Raw genomic sequence first — 25823 nt, forward strand, 5'->3', positions numbered from 1 at the left:
GTTTTAAACTATCTAGTTAGTATCTTATGTTACATGTCGGAATGACCTAACATGATATAATGGAGGAGACACAGAGAGACTGAGGCGAAGGCATGACTCTTTCTCAGCCATTTGCAGAGACTAATTTAGTAATCAAGAGGTGTTTTCTGACATAATCTCCACCAATTTCAAGCAGGAGCCGCCCTCAGTTGGAATTACTTGGCCACCCTAATCAATAGCTCTGACATCCTTATCATTGTCATGATATATTGTGTGAATGTGTGTTTAGCTTGAGTTTGGAAAAAATACAATCAAATACTTGTTATGGCAGCTACTGTGGAAAAAAAAAAGTTGTTTGATAAATAAAGAAAAGCTTATTCTGCAAAGTTCACTTTAGTTTTGTTCTCCTAAGGGCTCCTATAAGGGTCATTAATATGTCAAGAGGGGACACACTGAATGCCACTGGCCTCTGATGTTTAAATAAATAACAGACACTCATGCTTCATTTGTTTACTCAACAAATCAACATGAATCTTTAAAACTACTCTGTCTTTGGGGGTGTTGAAATTCATTGTATTTTTTTTTATTTATCTAAATATATTCAAGTTAGACTTTGCTTCACTTCCCATGTATATATTTACGAATGCGCTATTTTTTTATTGTTATATTAATCCTTACAACATATAAGAAAGCTTTTAAATTTGCCCTCTCCATCTCTGTTCTCTTCTTCTCCAGGTTCTCTCGTCTCCGCAGCCTCAACCTCTCCAATAACCACCTTGGTCAGTTCCCGTTGGCCATTTGTGACATCCCCACCCTGACAGAGGTCAACCTCAGCTGTAACTACATGGACTCTGTCCCCAGCTCTGTGGGGGCCATGAGCAAGTAAGCAAAAGAAGCAATTTACACAGAAGCAATGGAAATAAAATGTTTTTTTTGTTTTTTTTTACCAGTGTCAAAAAGCAAAAGTTACATATATAAAAGATCTAAATCTTTGGTAATGTCAGGGGCTTAATATACTTCCCCATATTTGATTTTTAGGATATTTTATATTTTGTTTGCTTTTGGTGTTTACCTTCCTCTATCTGCTATTAGTTTCTGTAGATACACTTTTTGCAACAGTGCACCGCATTTCTATTTTATTCTTTTCTGTGTCAAATGTTTGCATAGCCAAATGTGTGGATTTTAAAAGGGCATGACCTTACTCATGCAGTACCTTTGGTCTACTTATTTATTTATTTATTTTTGTATTGTGTTGTTTGTAATGATCTTAGCTCAACAATGGCCTGACCAGTGGGTTATAAGCTTGCTTTGTCTGTCAACTTTAATGCACATTTCACTTTGATAAAAGATCTTTTTTAATCAGCTATGAGTTGGGTTTGAACACATTTGCTGACAGATTTTATTAATCTCCTTAAGCTGCTAAAAATTTATTTTTCTACACAATTCTGACAAATTACCTCTATAAATACTACCAACACTTAGCTGTAATTGTCAGCCACATGCTGACAATAACAGATGGTATGAAATGCCTTAAGTAAGGAATCACAGCCCTGAAGCAATTAACTTCAGTGTCTTTTGTTGGGATTTTATGTGAAAGATCAACACAAACAATATGTGATTAAACAGTAAAAGGAGAAACATAGATGATTTTCAAAATTTCTCCCAACTAAAATTCAGAGAAATATAGTGTGCATTTGTTTTCAGCTTAGGGGTATCAGTACTCTGACACCCCTAAGTAAATTCCAAAGGAACTTCTGAATATTTTCAGAAATCATCTTATTTCTCGTACTTTTATTTAAGACACCATCCCAACCATGAAAGTTCGTGTGGAGATTCTATTTTTTGAGGACACTAACTACAGGACATTCCAGGAAGAAAATCCACCAGACGCAGCATAAAACCTGAAACTGAGTGAAGGAGCTGAAATGGTTAAGAACATGATGCTTCCTTATATTAGACTTGCCCAGTCAAATTCCAGACCTGCATGCACCTCAGAATCTGTGGCAGCACTTGAAAATTGACACTTCATTCAGTCTAACTGGGAATATAATGTTTTTACCAGGTTTGTTAAAGGTCTATTTCCAAATATGCAAAGCTTGTAGAGCCATATCCTAAAAGATTTGCAACTGAGCTTTGACTCAGGAAGGCTTAAAACAAATACATGGCATAGTCAGTTGAAAACCATGCATTGTTTCTCTTTAAGCTTTCAATTTTAGTCAACTTGGTGTTGTTCTTGGTCTGTCACATAAAATCCCATTAATCTAAGCTAAACTTTGTGGTCGTAAAAACACAAAATGTGAACGAGTTCTGGGATTACATTTCAGAACACTCCTTCATATTCAGACCTCAGTTGAAGCCAAACATGCTGGTATGCAGGGTATGAACGTTTGAAGATGAGAAGGTAATCTGCAGGACGGATCTGGTATGCCTGTAAATTCCTAAAGTGACCAGTAGGGTTAGCTATTCTGCTGCTGCCATCTACTGGACATTAAGTAAACTGATTATTGAGGCATACCATGTTGCGTGTTGATCTGATGTTGCTTGATAAAGTCCTGAGTCAACATTAGATGTGTCCTTGTCAAAATCCCTGATCGTTCCTCTTTCAGTTTGCAGACGTTCCTGTTGGACGGAAACAGTTTAAGTGAGCTGCCGTGTGAGCTGGGGTCCCTGCAGAGGCTGAGCTACTTAGGCCTTTCCTTCAACCAGTTCAGCCACGTGCCCCAGGTGCTCGAGCGCTTGGCCTCCATGGAGAAGCTTTGCATGGCTGGAAACAACCAGGAAACGCTTACCCTGCAGAATTTCAGACTGCTCCATGTCAAACACATCGATCTAAGGTAAAACAGCACAGGCAGCTCACTGTAGTTTTTACGTTTAGAAGGGATTTTCTGAATGAACTCATTGAACTCTGCCCAGAACAATGCATGACTTTGATTTTCCAGTCATTCCTGTCGCAACTGTTATACACATTGACATGCTTTAATCTCACTAATTATGGAAAGAAAAACATCAGGCGGATTCCGTCACAGAGCTAGAAATCATTTGCCTACCCATTAAGTCCCCTCTTGTCGTCTGGGGAAACGCAGAGCTGGAGTGACTTGCACTATTTCACAGTTAATGCTTCACTAAACGTTTGTCGAAGAAATTTTGAAATCAGCTGCAGTTATTACTCTTCTTCAGCTTTCATCTTGTTTTGTAAATCACACTCCTACTGAATAGAGGGCAACAGAAATCCACCACTAATATGTAAACACAATTCACAGTCTGGTCCAGCTGAAGATGAACCCCTTTCCTCCTCTGTTAGGTTGAATAAGATCTCCGTCATGGTGCCAGACGAGCCGGACCTGCTGAGGCACGTGACCCAGCTGGACCTGAGGGATAACCAGCTGACGGAGCTTGACGCCTCCATCTTCCCCAGGCTGGAGGTCCTCCACTGCGAGAGGAACCACATAACGTGTCTTAAGGTCAAAGGTTCCCTGCTCAAAGGCATCTACGCCTCAAACAATGGTGAGTGTAGTTCTGAATTAATAGGTAGAGCTTTTCCTTTTGAACCACATCCTCATTTGTTTCTCAGCTGTACCTGAATCCCTTCTCTATAGGTGTTTTATACCATAGATGTGTCATCTCAGATGTGCCACTCGTGTTCATCTGTTCTCATTCTTTCGATTTTCTCATCAATAAAACTCTCTAATTCTCCCTCTCCATGATTCCCCTTTGCTCATCATCGCTCTGCAGCTCCCTCCCCAGTCCTCTCCTCCATTTTAGATCTTCCTGCTTTTTTATTAGGCCGTCCTTGCTGTAGGTTAATGTGTTTGGATTTCTCCCCACAGAATTACGACAGCTAGATGTAAGTCCTGTGCCCTCCAATCTCACTTACATGGATATCTCGAGGTGAGTAAAAAAGTATTTGTGTTTTGTAAAAAAAGGAACTGTAATAAAATAGTCAAATAACTGATGAATTCTGGATCTATTGGATTAACGTACGTACATCCAGTATATATTCATAACTACCTAACCCATCCGAAAACAAGTAAGAATAAAAAAGATAATCATAAGTAAAAATTTGATCTTTTATGTACCATTTGCTTATTCATGAAAACAGACAGTCTTATGGCTCATGGTTGCCCAGACTCCAGTAGACAGCTGAAGTTGTTCTGTGGTTTCTGGCACAGAAATGTTAGCAGCAGATCCTTTAAGTCCTTTGAGGTGGGGCCTCTATGGACCTCACTTGATTGATTTGAGATCCCATTTTGTTTCGTGGCATTATCCAGCTGAAAGAGCCCACAGCCATCAGAGAATAACATTTCCACCGCTTTGCTCTCTGAAACAGCATCAACGTCTTTAGCATTTTGAGCTACACTAGCTTGGCTAGCCATTACACTCTGGACGTTGTCTACCTCCCTGAACTCTTTACGTTTGGCCATTTTTTTTCTGCTTTCAGCACATTAACTTTCAGGACACATTTCATTTACTTGTAAAATATCCTCTTGCCATAATGAAGAGATGATGAGTGGTCATGCTTTTAAGATCATATAACTGCACGAGAATAAAGATTATTGAAGAAGAATGTAAATGGACACTGTAAAAAAAAAACTGCTATGCCTAACCCAATAGTCAATTGTTTTACTCTTTACAATGATGGAAACTTTCATTTCAATGTTTTGACATTGACATTTGACAAAGCTCGACATTGAGACTATGTTTGATTTATAATGTTTAATTTTAAAATTTGACAAAACCAAGTGGCCTTCAGAGAGTCGCATAATGAAGAAGAGTTTCCCATCTGAGTGTAAGACAGCACTGCCAGGACTCCATTTACCTAAATCTATAGTGCTACATAATGCAGAAAAAGGACATTTATTCACTCTAACTTATATTCCATCTAAGTAACACAGTTTGAAAACGGCACATCATTCATCATCATCATCACCCCTTGTCCCCCACCAGGAACCACATGGAGTCCTTGCCAGACTGGCTGTGTGAAGCGAAGAAACTGGAAGTCCTGGACGTGAGCCACAACCTCATCACCGAGCTCCCGGCGAGGTGAGTCTCCCTCTCGCCGCAAACATGCCTGTAAATGTGGAGCAATGCCGTGTTATTCTCTCTGCCCTTTGTCAAGTGATGTATCTATCCCCCATAGAGCCTCATAAATCACACTGATAGCCGCTAACCTCTAGATGCTTTGTGAACTGGCTGCTTCTCTTTATGTAGCATTTTTAGAAGGTTAGTTCAGATGCACCTTTTACTCTTTGCCATGCTTTGCATCAACCTTGCTCTCTTGGTTTCTCTCCTGTTCTCCTCTTTCTCTCTCTTCCTACCGCTGGTCTCCGTTTTGTCTGGACATTTATTTTTTACCCAATAAGTGTCAGGATGATGAATTTCAGTTACAGGAGGCACCAGAGGCGCTGCTACTCTCAAATTTTCTTCCTTCCTCATCCGCACATCCAGCTTTGTCCTTCACTTTCCCTTTTTACTCTCTCTTCAATAACTGCAGTCTACCTCAATTTATCTATATCTGCTTGTCTGCCCACCCTACAGAATCTCAGCTATCAATCCATCTTAATCATCTATCTGTCTGTTGAAATTGCGTATCCATCACATGTCAGTGCTGACCCAGCTCTCTGGATATTTCTCATGCTGCAGGTTGTTCTGCAGCAACAGCCTAAGGAAGCTGAGTGCTGGACATAACCAGCTGCAGAAGCTGCCTGAAAGAGTGGAGCGCCCTCTGCTGGAGGTTTTGGATGTTCAGCATAATCAACTGGTGGAACTTCCCTGCAACCTGTTCCTCAAATCCAACAGGTAGCTTTAAGAATTGGCTAAAAGTGACTGGTTTTCTTTTCTTTTTTTTACAATTATGCATCCTTAAGTCAAAAAGGAGCTTGAGGGAACAGGGACTTCAGGTGTATGAAGATCAAAGACAAAACTAACTGAAGAAAACATTACAAAGGGAGATTAAATCTACAAAGAGCCTGAGAGGAAAATTTGTATTTTAACAAAGCTTCTCATTGGTGTGTTTTTTAAATAATGTATAGGGTTTTCCACTGAAGGTTTATACAAATGCAAAACTTGTTAAAAGCCAACTGAAGAAAAAAAATTGAAAAAAAATTATGTTTGTTTTGGTTACTAGAGGAACAAGAATCAGCTGATCAGCTGACATGGGAAAACACCACAACAAGCGAGCGTACTGATAACCAATCAAGATTGCATCAATGAGACGGCATCATCTTTTAACAACTTGGCCAAAAAATATAGTCAGTGAATAATCTGGTTATTCTAGTCTCCCTTGGCCCTTTGAGTTTTCTTTATCTCAAAAATATTCCTGAACCCCATGAAGTTCCCTCACATTCAGCTCAAATAAATAAAATACCTCTGAATTGCCTCTGATTAATTCTGCATAAAACTCTGATATGTGGCAGCTTGAAAGTTGGCATAATATAGTAAATCATTGGATGCGTTTCCCAGTTTAGATATGCATCTCTGTTTTTCTGTCCCATAAAAACCATGAAAATAACTGAGCACTTCTCATGTGTTTTGGGTTCAGTTTACGATGCGTAAATGCATCAGCCAACAAGCTGGAGCACCTGCCACCCTCCAGTCTGTCAGAGGAAAGCCACAGCATCCTGCAGGAGCTCTACCTGACCAATAACTGGCTGACGGACAAGTGTGTGCCGATGCTCACAGGTCACACACACCTGCGGGTTTTGCACATGGCATACAATCACCTCCAAACCTTCCCAGCGAGGTAAAGAGTTCCTTCACGAGTTCACGAAATCTGAACATGTATTATAAAGATGATTATAAATATTCTGGGGGGGTTTTATTCATAAATGAAAAATGTATAATTCCTAAAAAAGTTTAGGATATATTTTTGCTTTACTTGCATCTACATCACCATCTAACAGTGCCTGCATGTGGTCCTGGAAAGTATAACATTTAATTTGAGCATTTTCCAAGCCTGGAAATGTATAGGAAGGATAATTTAGACAGAACTCTGTACTTCTGATAAGATATGACATTTGACTGAATGTTTTGTTTTAGCACAGTCAGCACACACATGCAAGGAAAAGATCACATTATGACAGCTGACCTCATCTGTCAACTTCTCTGTTCTTTAAAGAATCTGAGGTAATTAGTTCATGCTTCAGCTCATCTGTTTCCTTTTTACCCTTCAGTAAAATGGCCAAGTTGGAGGAGCTGGAGGAGGTGGACCTGAGTGGAAACATGCTGAAGACTGTTCCCACCACCATCATGAACTGTAGACGGATGCACACGCTTATTGCCCATTCCAACTCCATCGAGGTCTTCCCTGAGGTCATGCAGCTGATGGAGATGAAGGTAAGGCTTCAGCAGCAGCTTATCTTTATGAAGTCTCTGTGGTTTTGCAGCTCTGAACCTCCATCTGCAACATTCTGTTTTTCAGTGTGTGGACCTGAGCTGTAATGAGCTGAGTGAGATCACTCTCCCAGAGAATCTGCCTCCAAAACTTCAGGAGCTGGACCTCACTGGCAACCCTCGCCTCAACCTGGACCATAAAACCCTCGAGCAGCTTAAGTACGCCAACTTCATCTGAGCACATCTTTTCATTTCCCACTAGAAGCTGTTTCTCAGTTTACTCTGTTTTTCCTTGCGATATATTATTTAGTTTTCCTTTATGTTCATTATTTCTCTGCTGTTTGTTCATAATAACCTATAGCTTTAGTTTATGTATTTATGTGCCTGAAGATAAGGGAATGATTTTGATCTGCTTTGTGTTTTTTGTCTTCCAGTAACATTCGCTGTTTCCGTATTGATCCACCACCAACCTTTTCATCGAATGAGGCATCTGGGGGGCCCGCTGTGTGGAGTCATGGTTACACAGAGGCCTCAGGCGTAAAGAACAAGTGAGCTAAATTCAGTCAAGAGTGAAAAGAACAACCTCCATCGTGTTTGTGCTGCAAAGCCTCACTAATATAATCCTTCTGAGAATTTGTGTTCTAAAAGATAACTCTAATGAAAGAAATATAGAAGCAGTGCTCTTCTAAAACATGAGCACTTGCTGCAGAACCTCTTTCTTGGTTAAAATTAGAACTACAAAGCAATGAACAAATTAAATATTTTCTTTGATGACAGAAAGGGAAGAAGAGTTACTGTAGCCTGGAAAAGTCTGGAATTTGATTTCAGTATTTCCCATGTTTGGAGAAGTACGGAAAAACTTTACTCCCTACCCCACTGTCTGAATGTTCTCCATGCTTTTCTCCTTCCTCATACACTTTCTTGTGTCCTTCTTTCCTTTTTTTGTCCTTCCTTTTGTTTTAGCTCCCATCCCTCTGTCCTTTTTTATTCTGTCCTCCTTGTCTTCATTTTTTTTCTTGCCATTCTTCCTTCTTCCCTTTTTTCTCATGACTTCTTTCTCTATCTTTCTTTGCCTCTTTATTCTTTTCTTTCTTTCAATGTTTGCTTTCTTGCTTCTTACCTCCATTGCTTCTTTTATTTCAGTTTCTTGTATTTTTGAGTTTTCATATTTAAAGTCTGCCCACTCTAGGATATATGCTGTAAATTCAAAGGGACGTTTGGCATTTTATATTTTTGAATTAATATAATGGACTGAGAACTTGGAAGATTTAAAACACATCTTTGCATGAAAAATGTTTGGGAACCTTAGCAGATATTTAGGTATTCATCCAAACTGATCATAATAAGCATTACTTAATTTTTTTTCTGTTTAGCTCTTGTCATTTCCTCACAGAGTGATTGTCTGTGTCTTTTCAGACTCTGCGTTGCCGCCCTTTCAGTAAACAGTTTCTGTGGGAGTCGGGAAGCTCTGTACGGCGTGTTTGACGGAGACAGGAACGTGGAAGTGCCCTACCTGCTGCAGTGCACGATGAACGACGTCCTGGCCGAGGAAATCCACAAGACAAAAAGCGAAGAGGATTACATGACCAACACCTTCCTCGTCATGCAAAGGTACATGACCAGCAGTAACACGCTAAGCAGTAACACGCTATGTTCTCTAAACAACTGGACGTTATTTTGCAAGCAAGTGATTTTTTTGGTGGAGGAAGAGAATTTTGGTGGTCTTTGTGATTTTTTTAAATTTTACAAGAGAGTGCAATAGATATAAAAAATGTGGTTAAATGTTGTTTTTGTGTGTGTTTAATGATAACATTGCATAACTTAAAGTTGTGTTTTCTTGAAGCAGTCTGTTTAGTCATCAGTACGTTGTTTTGTTTTGGTTTTTGTTTGTTTTTTTTCAGAGCGCTTTGACTACAGTGATGTTGGGTCACAGTCTATTTCCAAAATGAGTTTAGCAGATTTTTAAATACTTTTTATCATCAGTTTAATTATCGCAATAAATGCCACAAAATATTATGAAGAACTCTTAACCACAGCTCACCCATCCCTACCATCAAGTTGTCAGAGATTATGGATGGAAAATGAATCTGTTGACCAAACCTGTCCCAGTCCCAGGGTTTTAATTTTCGGGTTTTGAATGGCATCATAATTATGTTTGTACATAAACACTCCCTCCTGAATATTTGCAACTTAAAATCTGTTCAATAAACCGTTGTCTTCTCTCTTTCTTTTTCATCCTTTTTCCCCTTGAAGGAAATTGGGAACAGCCGGACAGAAACTTGGCGGCTCTGCAGCCCTGTGTCACATCCGCCACGACCCCACCGACCCCAGTGGCTGCTTCATCCTCACAGCAGCTAATGTGGGAAAGTGCCAGGCCATCCTGTGCCGGGACGGGAAGCCCATGTCCCTGTCGCTGCTTCACAACGTGGGCCTTGAGGAGGAATACCGTAGGATCAGGCAGCACAGAGCCATCGTGACTGAGGTAGAGGTTACAAAAAAAAAAACTGAAGGAAATCTAGTTTCAAATGTTCTCTGTATTGATTTCCATCCTCCTTTCTTCCAGGACAACAAGGTGAACGGGGTGACTGACTCCACAAGGATTATGGGCTACTCCTTCCTTTACCCTTCAGTCATTCCTTGCCCCTATGTGCAGACGGTGACTCTCACCCCTCAGGATGAGTTCTTCATCCTGGGCAGCCGCGGGCTGTGGGACGCTGTGTCTCCTACAGAAGCAGTGGAGGCGGTTCGGAATGTCCCGGACGGTCTCGCTGCGGCTAAGAAGCTCTGCACCTTGGCTCAAGGCTACGGCTGTACCGACAGCCTGAGTGCAGTCGTGGTGCAGCTCAGCGTGAGTGAAGACTGCTGCTCCTGCTGCTGCTCCGACCCGCCCCAGCCTCCACCTAGCCCCGGCCTGGGCGCCTACCCATCGTCGTCTTCTGCCATTAAGGATCGACCCTCGGACGGCTCCCTGCCCGTTCCGCCGTCTTCCTGCAGCGAAATCAGCAGCGAGATCAGCACCAGCGAGATGAGCAGCGAGGTGGGCTCCACGGCCTCGTCCGACGAGCCCCCGCAGAGCTCCTTTGTGCTGCTGCAGGATCAGCCTCACCACCCTCAGCTTCACTTGCACCATCAAGCCCAGCTGCTGTCTCTACAGCAGCAGCAGTCCCACACCACCTCCCAAACCTGCCAGTATCTCCTCCCAGGTTCAGAGCTGGCTTCCGCTCGGAACTGCTGTGCGCTCCACCCGGCCTGCCTGGCCGGCTCCTTTCAGAGGCAGCTGTCCAGCGCCACCTTCTCCAGCGCCTTGTCCGACAACGGGCTGGACAGCGAGGACGAGGAGCCCATCGCCGGCGTCTTCTCCAACGGGAGCCGAGTGGAAGTGGAGGCAGACGTTCACTGCCTGAAAGCGGAGCTGTCGCAGTTATCATCGCCCCAAAGCCTCCTACCCGTATCGTCCAGCCAGGAACGCACCTTGCTCAACCTTCCTCCACCTCCTCCACCTCCGTGCACCCCCGAGCCCCTGGAGGACAGTATCGACCTGAACCTGGCAGAGGCCGAGAACGGCCTGGAGAGAGACGAGTCGTGGCCAGGTGTGGGAGCAGGAGCTGGGGATGGTGGGAAGTTTCCGGGGAAGAGGAGGGTTAACGGTTCGGTGGCGCGTCAAGAGAAGAGTCACAACCTCATCGAGGTGGCAGCCGACGCCCCGTCCAAGAAATCAGGGGGTTACTTCACAGCTCCAGCTCAGCCCGACCCGGACGACCAGTTCATCATCCCCCCTGAGCTGGAGGAAGAGGTGAAGGAGATCATGAAGCAGCATCAGCAGAAACAGCAGAAGCCAGCCGGGACGGATCAGCCCACTGATTACTACGACACCCCTCTCTAGACGGACACAGATTCATCTCCTCTACAGCACGCCATGATTCTTCCGTTCATGCCCATGGACGGGTGGGTTTTGCCTGGAGACTGTAGAATGCACATGTGAAAGTGTTTCACAACAGGCTTCTCTGCCATGCGCCATCTCTTTGGAGGAACATGTAATGAAGCATTCTCAGAGTGAAACAAGCAAATGAGCCCTTTAATGACCCTCAACCTCCTCAAATCGCCTGAGAGGACACAAATTCCACGCGCCCTTCTCGCAGACCCGATGTTTTTTTGTTTGTTTTTGTTTTTCCAGTACATAATCAACACTAGTCTATTTGCAAATAGCATTAGCTTGTCACTGTACTTAATATGGATAACAATTCCATTGTTATTTTGTTTTGTAAGAACTTAAATCAGTGTGATCGCAGTGAAGTTGCTAAAAGGAACCTTTTGAAATACAGACTCATCTTTTTATTATCAATCGATTTTTGGTGAGTCCTACGCCATTAATACCACACCTAACTGTTTTAGATAGGGCATTTAAAATACTGTATTTCTTCAGTAAATCACAGCTCTTGGCCTGTAAAATGACATAGAGATTTTTTTGTAGAAAATTTCCAATACTAACTCCTAGGAGTTGCATACTCTTTATGGTGACTCAGTCACTTTTTTACTAATCTTCTCTGAGAGAAATGGTGATTCTTTTTCAATGATTGTAAATAAGAAAAATATTGTATACTGATGCTTTTAAAGGAACTGTATGTCGGTGAAGGCTTTTAGCTGTGGGGAGGAGTTATTGTTTGCTGTTATGGAGGCGTGCCCCCTTTATCTTATGGTGTAAACCCACAAATACAACATCACAACAGACACACACACACAACTGTAAATGTGCAATTGCAGGATGGAAACTAACATTCCGTAAAACATTTATACACTAAGTTGCAATGGTTTGCTCCACTTTGTTGAACTGTGATGTCCTGTAGTCATCACTGTATCTACTGAACACTAATAGGTATTTGCATGCACACGCAAACTATCACACACACACATACACACATGAGACATTCACATACATGGATACTCACAGGTAATTAGTCCCACCTCCCTCCTACAGTAACTGTTATCACCGGCATGACTGTGTCTAGTTCAGTAACACCAACAAGTATAGCCACATGGAAACGAGACACTACAAAATGTTCCTGTCTTTGGTATAATAAATTTTAAATTTGTGAATATAAGCGTTGTTGTCTGAGACTTTATTTTTTATTTTTTTGACATGTTCACAGTTTTATGCAACGATGACAACCTTAATTTAGAATATGTCCATTTACACATTAAAACTTCCTCCATCGCTTCCATGTCTTTGCATCAAATGACCAATAGGTGGCACTCTAAGGCAACATTAGATTTAATCCAGCTCTCCATCAACAGCTGTAATGTTTTCATTGGAAAAAAGTCCAAGTTATTGTTAGGGTCTATCATTGGCATGCACATTTTGCATGTACATGTTGCTGCTGTTGTTCATAATCTTTTTCTTGTACTTCTTCTTCACACAGAGGACACTGACTACTGTGATCACTAACATTGCTCCCAGCACAGACAGGGAGGAGGCCAGTGCTAGAGTGGTTTTATCCTGCGTGGAGCCTTTGTGCTGACAGACATTCCCGTAGTACCACCAGTCATCGCCCACCACACACCTGCAGAGCAAATGAAAGGGGATAGAAATAAGAAAATCTGACTTGTGTTTTCAGGATCCCTACATAGTTTCAAGGTTTCTAAGGGGTCTTAAAGAGTCATAAATTGTTTTAAATGTAAGAATATGAATTTTTACACCCTAAAATGTCTTAAGGGCATTCTGATATTATTCTGATATAAGTTCATAAATTACATTATCTCATGCTGAATTTTTAAAACAATTACTAATTTAAAATAATAATAATAATAATAATGGATTGGTATCATTCATTAATTCTGTTCCTGGCTAAAATAAACTCAACATGTTGCCTTATATTGTGACAAAATTCATTTTGCAGTATAACTTATCCATTCCAGCTTGTGAACCATCAAGTATTCTCTTGAAACTGTTTTTCTGTTTTTTGTAACTTTTTTAGGAAATTGAGACAGTTTTAAACTAATTATTTCCTCATAATCATGTAGGTCTTAAATTCATATGAGTGTTTTTCAGAAGTCTTACACCTGTCAATGTGTCAATAACAAAAGCAGAGTTTACGAAGAAAAATAATTAATCTTTGGTATTTTTTGTTGTATCATTTAAAAAAAAAAACAGCTTAGCACTGACTATGGTTATTTTTTTATAGTCAAAACCTGCTCACCTGCAGGAAGGCTTCCCTTGATCCCCAATGCAGATTCCACCATTCTGGCACAGCACATTTTGGCAAATATCTGAAGCATTAGTGGTTGTGGATGTGGTAGGTTTTAAGGTTGTGGAAGGCACAGGCTGGGTTTGTGTCAGATGGGCCACATCTATAAACAAAGATAAGATAAATGAGAGATCATATCCTTACATGCTTTCATATGGGCAAGGAAATGTCTTTTCAGCACAGTAGCACAGTTACAACCCTGATGATGTCACATGAGGTGCACAGATCAAACTTATTGTTTTATTATAGCATGCTTTGGATTGTTCATATTGGTTTGATCTGTATAGGCCTATGTAATCAGATCCAGAGGTGGGAGGTAGCACAGTACAAAAACTTTATTACAGTATTTTTAAGTATTTTTTGCAGTTATCTGTACTTTTCTTAAAGAACAGATAACTGCATTGTAATTATTATTACAATGACTTTACTTTTGGTCCCTACATCTGAACACAAATATCTGTATTGAACTCCTTACATTCTCAAGACTAACTCCTTACTTGTACATGTATGATTTTACTTGAGCTGAGGTAAAAGTCATAACAAAATCAAGGAAAAAATCATCCAAGCAGAGAAAAGGGGTCCCACACAGCTTATGACACAGAGAAAAAATTATGATAGGCATGGATAAAATGGGGAATAGTGATGATGGGACAGGTTCAGAAAAGCAAGCAATTCCCCATCTATTGCCCAAGAGAACTCTTTGTTGTGAGCTCCAAGATCTGTGATGTTCTGACGTAGATTTATTGTAGAATGTAGTGGTGTTGATGTGTAAGTAAATAGTCAGGATGAGTGGGAGTTGGAGCATTTTCAGAGGAGCTGACGTTGAGTTTATGTAGTCATTTGTTGCCTTTACCTTCCATTGTGAGTAGAAAGATGGCATCTCCTCCCTTGATAAAGTCTCTGCTCCTAGCTCTGAGGTGTGTGAGATACACTGGAGTACCAAAACCCGGCCCTCGGAAATACTTGGACCCATCGGTATCCGTCACCTCAGTGCCAACCTTCCTTGGATCGTCCCAGAAGAAAAGGTCAGAATCTGAAACAATGTTGAAAGGTTGCGTGAAGTTTAAACTATAAAAAGCAGCTTAGCGTATGTTACAAGGTTCTTCTCTGTGACAGCCTCACTTGTTGCCTTCATGGTTGGGTCAGTGGTGACGCTGCGCTGATTGGACATGCGCTTTTGAATGTGAGGGTGCTGATCCATCAGCATCATGGTCATCTGCTTCCATGGGCAAGGCCATGTTTGTCCGGTGTCCCCCTCCCGCGCCACAAGGTGAGCGTAGGCAGACAACTGTCCAGAATTGTCCTCTTTACCGCTGGGGTAAAGCTGCATCTGGAAAGTGTAACCCTCCTTGGAGGTGAAGGGGGGGCTAAAGATAGAGGTGTCAGGTGGGGTCGTATCCATGACCTGGTTGAAGTTTTTCACCCGCCATACAAACTCGGGGCAGGTGGTCTCAGAAAGGTTAATGTCATCCAGTGAGAGTCCTCCTGCTGCTGGACCCGAGCCCCCCTTTCTCCCTTCAAAGACAACTCTGAACTTTTTTTTCACATCTAGACTCACATGGTGCAGCTGCCACAAATCCTGAGGAGATCCTATGTGAAAATGAGAAGAAAAAAAAAGAGGATTGAAATTAGAAATCCCTTGATGGCTTCATTTCTCCAGCAGAACTGTGTGAGCAGCATGGCTTTGACATAGTCACCAGTTAGTGTTGTTATAAAGCGCAGCGTTCCACTGGGATTAGCTTCATCGTACTCCCTGATGTGGATCTTCAGGGTGTCGCTGGGATCAGCACTGTTGTAGTAGAAAAACTGCAAACACTGATACCCTCTTTTTGGATAAACAAGCCTGCTCTCCAGCACGGCTGTGTCTCCAGTGTTGGCCGTACCAGTGCTAAAGTGCATAAAGTATCCTGATCCTAGAACAAGGGCATAAAAAATTAATGTCAATCGTAATGTATTGTATTTGCACTGTGGATGTGACAGGAGCAGACTCACTTTAGCATCCCTGGAAAAGCTATGTAAAAACCTTGTACTACGTACTGTACTGTGTAAAAGTACTTAACTTAGTACTTAACTTAGTGCTGTGTAAAAGACAGCTAACAGTAGAAGAAACATCATGCACTTATTTTAACTTTTTTTTCCCCAAATCTGGGTGGAGTAGGCATGTTGGAAACGTATCATATCATCATAATGTTGGAGATGAAAGTGAAGTTCAAACTTTTTTATGTGGATATCTGGTTTAGACTTTTTAAAACATTTACAAGTACAGATAGATGTAAAGGATGAAAAAACAAAATTAAAAAGGAATTTTTGAAAATCATGTGTTGACTTTATTTTTTATTCAAGTAAAGAATGAAAATAAAAGATTATGAAAGATGCTTTTGAAATTGAATTTAAATTAAACTCTATTTAGTGTAGAAATGCTATGTTTACTTCAACAGTGTCTCATATCTCTCTAAGATCTACAGTATCACACCTGTGCATTTGCCCATGTTGGAATAGTCCATGTCAGGCCCTCCAGCAGCACTAGTGACCCTCACCCAGTCGGCCTTGTCCCCATGTCCCTGGATCATCCCACAGATATTCTCACGCTCAAAGTCACACGAGTCCAGGAAAGTGGAGCCTTGAGCTAGAAAAAATGTGGTAAGCACGTGTAGGAACAGCAATAAACTCAACATAGCGTCATTCTGTTTGTCCACATCTTTCAATGTGGCCCAACTGAAAAAAGCGACCTGAATGTTTCAATTACTTTTGTTTTTGCTAAGAAAAAAAAAGCCCTGTATGTTGTTGACTCTTACTGCACTTGTAGAGGCGGTTCAACTTCAGCAGGTCACTGTCACTGAACTCCATTCGCTGTCCGATGACATCGCTGAAAGCAGGGATCTTGGTGACGATGGTGGGCTCAGAACCGTTCTGGAAAGCACCTTTGCTGTAGTGCATCATGGAGTTGTAGTCGTAGGGCACGCCCAAAGAGCTGGAAACGGTGTCATCATATGTGTTGAAGTTGTGTTCTCTGCCTACAGAAAAAAACAAAAAAAAAAACGGTCTTTTTCAGCACACTTTTAGAAAATTCTTAAAAAGCTTGTTTATTCATAGGTGTTTAAAGATGTTCTAGAAATTGCCGACCTGTCTATGGAAAATGTACTTTGACTACATTTTAAAGGAGATGATACATTAGAAATTTGATGAGCATAGGTCAATTTCTTATGGATATACTTATCATGTTTGCAATGAAACAATCGGTGCACTAAAAGTTGCAATAAAACTCTGAAGCAGCAATACATTTTTCTTAGTTTATTATACACAAGTGAAAATTATTTACTAGCTAGTTGACTTCTGTTGCTCTGGAATTTATTTATGCATAGCACAGAAAGGACATTGCTGACTACTTTGTATATATTTCATAGAAAATATAGATGAAATACAGAGGTTTTTGTAACAATGTGTGAAACATTCTAAGAGGTAAGACTACTTTTGCAAGGCGCTGCATATGCAATCAAGATTTTACAAAAAGAATCACTTTTGTCATAAAAAAACAAAACTAGTACCTTCCAAGATGCGGTCCCACATGATCTGCACATAGTCATCGCGGTCTGACCTGGACTGCTCATGCCAGAAGCCCAGAGCATGAAGGAACTCATGTTCTATCGTAGCAATGCGGTCGCAGTTTGTTCCTATTGACAACCTCTGCTTCCCGACCTTGCGATTACCAACAGAGGAGAAGCAGCTTTGGGAAGGGGAGAAAAGCTTTTATGAACATCAAATAAAACCAGCAGTCTTATCTCAACGACTCCTTCTCATGTGCTGAATTAAAAATGCTTTAATCCCCAACAAGGTACAGCTTGTCTTACCATCTAAAAGGGTAAAAAGAAATAATAGGTTCTTCTTGTCTTACCCGTCTCCTTTAAAGATGGAAATGTAGTTTTCTTCCCCGCTCCATGGCTTGAAGTCAATGCAGGTCTTGAGGCGGTACTGTTCAAAGGCCTTTAGAATTACGCCTTTTGCATTGATCTCTTCAGAGGAGACAACACAAGCGAATCAGGTCTATTAAAGTTTAAATGTTCTTCATCATCAAAGCTACATGTGAACCTGTATATATGTTGCTGCTGTTACACCTGAGTCTGTGAAGGTAGATGTTACTCCGATTCTGACATCACTCACTGTCTGCACTTTTGGCTGTAGACCTTTTCATCACTATTCCTTCCTTGTACCACTTTTGATAGAGGAGCAGCAGGTTTAAAAATGCTCTGACTCAGTCTTCCAGGTTTTTCTCTTTGGCCTTCATCAAACACATTTGCTGTTCACTTTCTACCCAAACCATCCCACTCACTGATATGATCAAGATTTAATCAGTGTTATGTTATTAGATTACAGGAGGAATAAAACGGACATTAGACCACTAATCATTGGGGGAAAATGTGTGGAGAGGGTAGCTGATTTCCGTTTCCTGGGGGTCCACATTGAGCAGGGCCTCACATGGAACATGAACACCTTCGAGCTGATAAAAAAGGCCCAGCAAAGACTGAACTTCCTGAGGGTTCTCAGGAGGAACAACATCAAGGAGAAGCTGCTGGTGTCCTTCTACAAGTGCTCCATAGAGAGCATACTGACCTACTGTATCTGCGTATGGTATAACAGCAGCACTACGGCTCAAAGGAAAGCTCTCCAAAGGGTTGTGAATACAGCCCAAAAAATCATTGGCTGCCCTCTCCCCTCACTGGAGGACCTGCACAGCGACCGCTGTCTAAGAAAAGCACAACACATCACAAAGGACACTTCTCACCCCGGACATTCTCTGTTCACACTGCTGCCTTCAGGCAGAAGATACAGAGCAACCAGAACAAGAACCAACCGTCTCAGAGACAGTTTCTACCCGATAGCAATAACAAAACTAAATGCAATCAAAAACAACCATTAATCATCATAATTGATGTATGTGAGAATGTGGCTGTTCTTACTTTTTTTTTTTGCCAGTTGTTTGTTGATTCTTGCGTTGTGTGTGAATTGTGAGACAGTTATTTTTTGTTTTTGGGCATGTGCACCGACTGATGGCACCCTTTGAATTTCGTTGTCCTTGTGACAATGACAATAAAGATTTATCTTGTCTTATCTTATCTTATGTTCTTCACCTGCCATGTAAAGTGATATTTACATACTCACAGAAGTACTGTCTATCTGTGTTTCTGTATCTGCATCTGACAATTTTTATTTATTTATTTTTTCTCAAAACCACATAGATTCCAGTGCAGGATTATGAACAAACAACTTGTAGATTGCCAGCACACTTATGACACTTACGATAATGATTGTTGACTAACTGACAGTAATCTTGGCTCTCTATCAGCTTTAGAGCTTGGACAATAAGAAGATGGCACAACATGTTATGTTCACAGTGTGTCGTCAGTAGGGCGCCAACATGTTTTATGCACAATTATATTCTAAAACACGTAAAGTAAAACTTGTTAAGAAAATGTTAATAAACAAAATAAAGTTGCAAATATGTAGCACAGGTAAAAGATATGCACTGTTGCCAAGTCATACTGAAATTAAATGCAAATGTTGCGTAAATCTGTTTACATTAAGTTATTTTCAGGCTATATTTTACCAAATGTTTCAACAGACATTCTTACCTAAGTCATCTTCCATGTAATAGGGAACAGTTTTTGGCCACTTGTACTCGTCCCCAATGATAGAATTCCATGTTTGTGTCTGTAGTGGCAAGAATAAACCAATCTGTGATTTTACAAGTTTCACATGTGCAGATGGAAATTAGACAAAATATTAAAATCTACCTCATCGAGTACAATGTCTCCCTCTACCAGATTCAGCCCTGCCTCTGTGAACACAAAGAGCACAAGTATTATCGGTTTACAGGGTAACCAAGTGCAAACCAGGAAAAAACGGAGAACAAAGTGACCCAAACTGTTGTCTCGACATACCTTCATTGATGTCAAAAATGTCGAGGTCTCGTCCACCATCTACATCAAAGTCTGCGGAAAACAGAAATAAATAAACATGTTGAAGACATTTGTGTTTAGCATTATGAAAGAGCGAAGTCCACAGGTTTCTAAAGAAAATGCTTACCTGGTATCTTTGCAGTCGGCTACGTGATGAATAGTAAAAGGGTAGAAAGTATTGAATAACAAAGTAATTACAATTTTTTTTTTTTTTTTTACAGTTTTAAAACCCATACTATTAGATCAAATCAATATCTTACCAAACAAAGGGCGGTAACACAGAGAAGGCAACAAATGTGAAGTACAAGAATAGCATTTTTTTGTCTTCGCACCATGTTGTACTGTCTTCATTGAGAAGTAAATAAATGGCAGTGACCGTGCAAAGTTAATGCTAAGGAGGCAGAAATTACAAAGGTGTAAAACACATTTCACAAGTCAATAACTGACAGAGCCATGAACAATAAAGTTACACAACAACTTCGCTCCCCTCTGCTTTTATGCCAATAAATCTTTACACCTTAGCAAAGTACCTCAGAACGGCCAACAGAGAATATCTCAGCCCTGCAAAAAAATATTCACACACTTGACTTTTTCACATCTTGTTATGAAGTAACCAAATACTTTAGTACATTTAAATTGGATTCTAATTAAGCAAGGTAAAGTAATATATACTTGTGAAGTGAGAGAAACAGGACACATGGTGTTTAAAAAATAATAATGATAAATCTTGTTTTAAAAGTGTTTTATACACTTTTTAGACCCCCTTCAAGTCCCTTTTACCTTTAGACACAGCTATATTCCTACGCTGACAAGTTGAGGAAGGAGAACATTAACCAGAGCAGCTAATAGGTTTTTGGTAACTCTGGAAGAGCTGCACAACTCAGGCTGGAGAATTTATTGACAGCACAACCTGTGCACTCCACCTGGACAGTAGACATAAATGCCCTTTGGAGTTGGAGTGGCAAGCAGAAAGCAACTTGTTGCAAGACAATAAGTCCCTTTGGCAATTTAGCACAAGCCATGTAGTACCGGTCACGTGAGACCTATAAATGGTTCTTGGCCTCCAACAGATCAGAGGACACACCATCCCTATTGTGAAAAATGGTGGCAGCAGCGTCACACCATGTGGTTGCTTTTCCTCAACAGGAGCAGGAAAGTCAGAGAGTTTAGGAAGATAGATGGAACAAAATACTGGGAAGAAAATCTCTGGAAGAAAAAAAATAAAATAAAAATAATGCAAAGCCCTCCCAAAAGTATTGGTAGTCATGTCTGTCTTAATATTTGCTTCCAGGTTTTATGATTGCAGGATGCTTAATGTCACTGTCTCACATACAGGTCACATATATTAAATAGGGTTGGCATAAATTATAGTTTCATACTTAGGACCGTTTTTAAAGATGTTTTTATTAGACTTTTATTAGATTTTTTATTTTGATATTTTCACAGTAAGTCTACTCTTCTTTTGCTTCCATTATTTCATCTAAAGATCAAGTTTATTTTTTTTTATTTTTATTTTTTCTTTTACCAGTTAAGCAAAATATTTTGCAGGAACTGACTTTATAAACTGTACGCCTCTCTGATTTAGTGTGCTTCTTTTCATCACTATGGTTACCTGCTCATTCTCTTTCAAACCAAATGCAGCTGGTTGTTAAAAAATACTTTGCTGTCAGCGCCACCAGCACTGGAATGTCTCCACAGACACCAATGTTAGACTTACAAAAAGAGACACAAGTCAATAACAAGGTGGACTGTTTGAAGAGGTTTATATAAGTACGGTGATGTTAATGTACAAACATCCTGTAATCTGACCTGTTTTAGTTTTTATTCTGTTATTGTTGTAGGATTTGCTGTATGTAGTTGAAATTATCAATAATATTTGACCATTTGCTTTTATGTGTAGATGGCATGTGTACATCAAAAATCAGGAAATCTTTCAAAAGTTCATTTTTATCAGTAATTTACCTGTATATTCATTACACACCTGTAAGTCAATTATTCAGAAAATTTTAATATTATGTGGCACCAATTAGCAAACAGTAAGGAGTAAAAAGTCACTACAAAAGACACCGACTGTTTATAGAGTGCTTTATTCAAGCATATTTTTTGGAAAATTGAATGAAAGGAAACCTGCGACTGATAAGCTTCTTGGAGACTGATTTCATTTTCCAGAAATACTTGGCACCTACTGCCAGAGGTACAAATACTTTTTTCACAACAGTATTATTGTACTTGATCAGGGGAGAACACTTTCCAGCTGATCTGGAAGACGGACACTTCACCAGATTTAGACGGTCTCTCTTGAGGAATAGCTCTGAATCATCTGACCCAAAATTGTTCAAAACTATACGTACCCTATTCATGATTGTTTTTTTTATATAATCAAATTAATAAATACACAAAAGAACACATTGTATGCTGAAATTTTTGTTTCTTTCTGTAACAAAGCGCATATTTTGTCTGTGATTATGGTGGAAATAGGACAAGCAAAGGGAACACAATTACACAGCTATGCCACAGAGGAGACTTTGTATAGTTTGGCTTAAGTGATTACCTATTGATATTTCCTCAGCCCTGCTTTATATTCCTTAAAAAATGGGTTTACATGATAGATGAAGCCAGTGAAGCTGAACTGATGCATCTAGGTCGCTGGCAATATTTTCCTTGGAGCTTTCTTTAGCTACAGGATTTATGTATATTTTTAACCAGACATTCTTGCAATATTAACCCTCAAAAATCTGACTTTTTTCTCACTGTAGAGGTCTGATGAATCCTTTTGCAGAAGTCTTTGATAGTAACTTAAAAGGCGTTAAGAATAAATGTTAATTCCAAAGATAATGCAATGTTTTTTCAAAACCATAGTGTTTATGACCCTTGAAGCCCTTACAAAAAACTTCAAATACTGTTTCTCTTGCATCATTTCAGAATCCTGTATGTATAACCTTTACTACAGATGTTATATGGCAAACAATGCAAACAGTTTCACTCATGAGAAGCTCTTCCATGGATGGATGTCCTTTTGCTTTTGTTCAATCATCAACACTGAGGCCTGGATGTGGCTAATAAAACTAAACCCAAAAAACTTGTCAGTCACAATTGCTTCATGGTTTCACAAGGGAGACACTTACTTTTTTCTAGAATTTTTTTTCTCAAAATAAATAAAATGATCATTTGAAAACTGCATTTCCTATTACCAAAGATTGCACATTTTTGTTTTAAACTGGTTACGATCTGAAAAGTAACATAAAACTAAAACATAAAAGGAAAGTATAAAAATTGAAATAAAAAAGGGCTATAGAAATCTCTAAGGGAGCTAAAAACACTCCTGTAACTCCCAATTCTTGAATCAGAACCTCTCTGTCGGTCTTGAAACATTTTACTCAGATCCTAAAAAGTGTTGGAACCAAAATGCAGAGAAACTCTTAGAATTTTGCTGGACAAGAAATTATTAATATTAAGAAGTACATATATTCATACAGTTAATATTCTATTTAATTGTGATGAGAAATTATTTTTTAATAACTCTGGATGTAAAACTGTGCTGTCATTTTTCAAGGTTTGTCTGCCTCTTCCACCCCTCATTACCCGTGTCCAGTGGGCCAGTCCGTCAAAGCCGCCCCACCAGCAGGTGGGCATAGCAGGAAATGCCACTGATAAAACTTCCTTGCATTGCCTCATTGACCGTAGTAGATTTTTAATCTTCTGCAAATTCCCAAGCTGAATATCCATCCTGAACGATTGGAGTATAAGCCTTTGTTAATTAATGATGAGGAATAGTTACTATTCAGAAATGGAAGTGTTGAAATTCAAATGGAAGTTCCTCCGGTCAATAAGATTATAAGAGCTTTTTTTTTTTTTGTCCAAGCTTTCTAAAAATCTTGTTAGAACTATTTTAGCCTTTATCTGAAAGTTTATGTTTCATTTTTGTGCCTCATAATATCCGGAAGGACTTTATCACATTTCTTATCTCCCAATTCATTATAGAGTCCAAAGTCTTTGGGGTAAGAAACAACCAAACAAACAACAATAATTACAAAATAGCAATTGGTAGGGGAGAAATAACATGACAAACATGGAGTGAAAACCCACAACACACTCGGGGAAAAAAGTCTAAATCAGATTACATAGTTCAAAACCTGGATAAAATAAAAGGCAGAGTTCAGCTATAATAAGGAAACCAACTGCAGAGAAAGGAAATACTACAACACAAAGATTGGCTACAGGGATTAATTTGATTTGATTAAAGTAAAGATGAGAGTCTAAAGCATGTTATTGCAGCTTTACTTTAGTCACCAGGAGCTGTTCATTTAAAAACCTGTGATTTAAAATCCCTTTCTTCTCTGACTTCAAGCATGAATTGCAGTATGAATTGTGAATTCTGTTTAAAATAAAAGTTGTTTCACAAGACGAATTGGAAGTTAGTCCACTTATCTGTAGTCATGACTACATAAGGTGCCTGTGGCTTTTTTCCCACCAGGTGAAATCCTCCTAAGCGCTCATTCTGTAATCCCACCAGACCACTTTGATGTCCACGCTGTGATTTATCTTATCATGTGCCTTCATTTCTCATTTCCTTCTGCGGACATGACAATTAAATTCATTGACAGCACCATTACAACTGGAATAGTGCTTTCATCTCAAATTTGTCCTCAATCAGTTCCAGGCTCACCTGCCTGTTGGTAATGTGAGTATGAGGGGGATTTCATGAATATTGGGAAGAAGTGAAGGGTGGGGTCGGGGGAGAAGCAGGGGGCTGGAGGGGGGGGTCACAAGAGGCAATATTTTCACAGAGGGATATTCTTTTGAAGATAATTCCTACCTGTTTTCAAAGTGTGACAGAGTGGATGGTTTCTTGTTCTGCTCTTTCTGGAACACACAAAATTAATTTTGAAGCTGCCACCACATGTTCCTTTTGACCCAGTTTGATTGATGCCAGAAATGTTTGTGTGACTTTTAATTAAAAGAGCCACAACGCTACTGTCTTTGGTAACTGAGATACATGAAAGGCACGATTGCTACTTTTTTTTTTTTTTAATTATTACGATTTTTATTATGTTACAAAAATCAGAGGACACAAGGCTTGGAGAATTTTAATGTAACTAAAGATGGTATTGCTAGAGTAAAAGGCACATTATCACATTGATAATGTACATTTATCCTTGTCCTCCAGGGCTTCAAATGAAATAATTCAATGACTGGTAGTAAAGGCTCTAGTTTAAGTCTTGTGAAAAGTTTCCTGCTAAAGAATCTTCCTTGGTACATGGTACTTCATAGGATTCACAGATTATCTTTCTCATTTTTATCACGTCGTGACATAGTGACATTCTTAACAAGTATGTAAGTACTTTGTTTTGTTTTGTTTTACAAACGTTACTTATTGCAGCTTTAACCACTAAGATTTGTGTAACAATTTGCAAGAATTTGGGTAAGTTTGAAAGAGCATTGAATAAAAATGATTAAATTTCAACCACATTTTAATATAACTTTAGGCACAAGAGTCATTATTTGTCAGATTATATAATAAGATATATTATATAATCTGCATACTTAGAAGTTCCTAATTCAAAGACACCATCCATTAATAAACTCTGATAAATCAGTGCAAAATCTGATACTAAACTGAAGTCTAAATCACGTAAACCTTTATTAATGAACACACTGATGAACAAACTGTCATTGGAAAACCTCATTCAAAGTTCAAGTAGATAGTAACTTTGCACTATCATTAAATCACAAAATCCCACGATCATAAATGTAAAAAATATATGTTGCATATCTTTTTTTCTTTTTTTTTTTAAGGTGGTCAAATCTAGAAGCTATCGCTGCATCAGTGAGAAGTGAAAGTTGGACTAGAGAATCTTATGAAATTTAATATTTTACAATGAATAAATAAAAAGTGTTCAATCTCCTGCTGCCATAGTTGCAGTGATCAACACCAGGCTAAATCACGGTGACTTTTCACACACTCGCATCCTACCAACGCGTGGATGCGCTCAACTGTTTGCTTGCCACTTTTTCATCAAAATTAATTTCGCTGGAGGTGCTGTGACGCTTAATGGAGCGAGGCACAATACGCTCCTGCACCCCTCCGTGGACACGAACCTGCCCACGTGGACTCCAGCGGTTATTGACGTCATTAATTGCTGAGAGCAGGTCGCTGTTTTGGGACATCTGGATCTTCCTCTCTGTAGTGAAGCCTCTCGACACAGACGCGTAGTAAAATCCAGATTGATAGGCGCTGCTGCTGCTGCTGCTGCTGCTGCCGCCGCCGCTTTGTTAGGAGTGGACTCACTTTATTTGGCGTTAGCAGTGTTGGAGGTGT

General features: G+C 39.8%; 2 protein-coding genes across 2 annotated transcripts in view; one reads left to right on the plus strand and one right to left on the minus strand.

Moving 5' to 3' along the window:
* LOC102225687 (PH domain leucine-rich repeat-containing protein phosphatase 1-like) overlaps nt 1-12407 on the plus strand; it is a 51084-nt gene extending 38677 nt beyond the window's left edge. The window contains exons 5-17 of the mRNA XM_014472538.2: nt 715-861; nt 2586-2813; nt 3281-3483; nt 3807-3867; nt 4924-5019; nt 5620-5775; nt 6518-6718; nt 7149-7311; nt 7397-7527; nt 7743-7856; nt 8725-8919; nt 9562-9790; nt 9872-12407. Coding sequence (XP_014328024.1) covers nt 715-861; nt 2586-2813; nt 3281-3483; nt 3807-3867; nt 4924-5019; nt 5620-5775; nt 6518-6718; nt 7149-7311; nt 7397-7527; nt 7743-7856; nt 8725-8919; nt 9562-9790; nt 9872-11191 — 3244 coding nt within the window. The 3' untranslated portion in view covers nt 11192-12407. The remainder of the gene's footprint in view (nt 1-714; nt 862-2585; nt 2814-3280; nt 3484-3806; nt 3868-4923; nt 5020-5619; nt 5776-6517; nt 6719-7148; nt 7312-7396; nt 7528-7742; nt 7857-8724; nt 8920-9561; nt 9791-9871) is intronic.
* Nucleotides 12405-19905, minus strand: mep1b (meprin A subunit beta). Its single transcript, XM_005796107.2, has 14 exons — nt 19765-19905; nt 19632-19650; nt 19487-19537; nt 19340-19383; nt 19178-19256; nt 17443-17560; nt 17096-17274; nt 16346-16564; nt 16024-16176; nt 15248-15463; nt 14673-15140; nt 14404-14583; nt 13503-13653; nt 12405-12866 (listed from the first exon to the last, which is right to left on the minus strand). Exons 1-14 carry the CDS (start codon nt 19837-19839, stop codon nt 12638-12640), a joined length of 2181 nt encoding a protein of 726 aa, XP_005796164.1. The 5' UTR covers nt 19840-19905; the 3' UTR covers nt 12405-12637.
* Nucleotides 19906-25823: the final 5918 nt, after the last annotated feature.

The sequence above is a fragment of the Xiphophorus maculatus genome, chromosome 6 (genome assembly GCF_002775205.1).
Source record: "Xiphophorus maculatus strain JP 163 A chromosome 6, X_maculatus-5.0-male, whole genome shotgun sequence".
Lineage (NCBI taxonomy): Eukaryota > Metazoa > Chordata > Actinopteri > Cyprinodontiformes > Poeciliidae > Xiphophorus > Xiphophorus maculatus.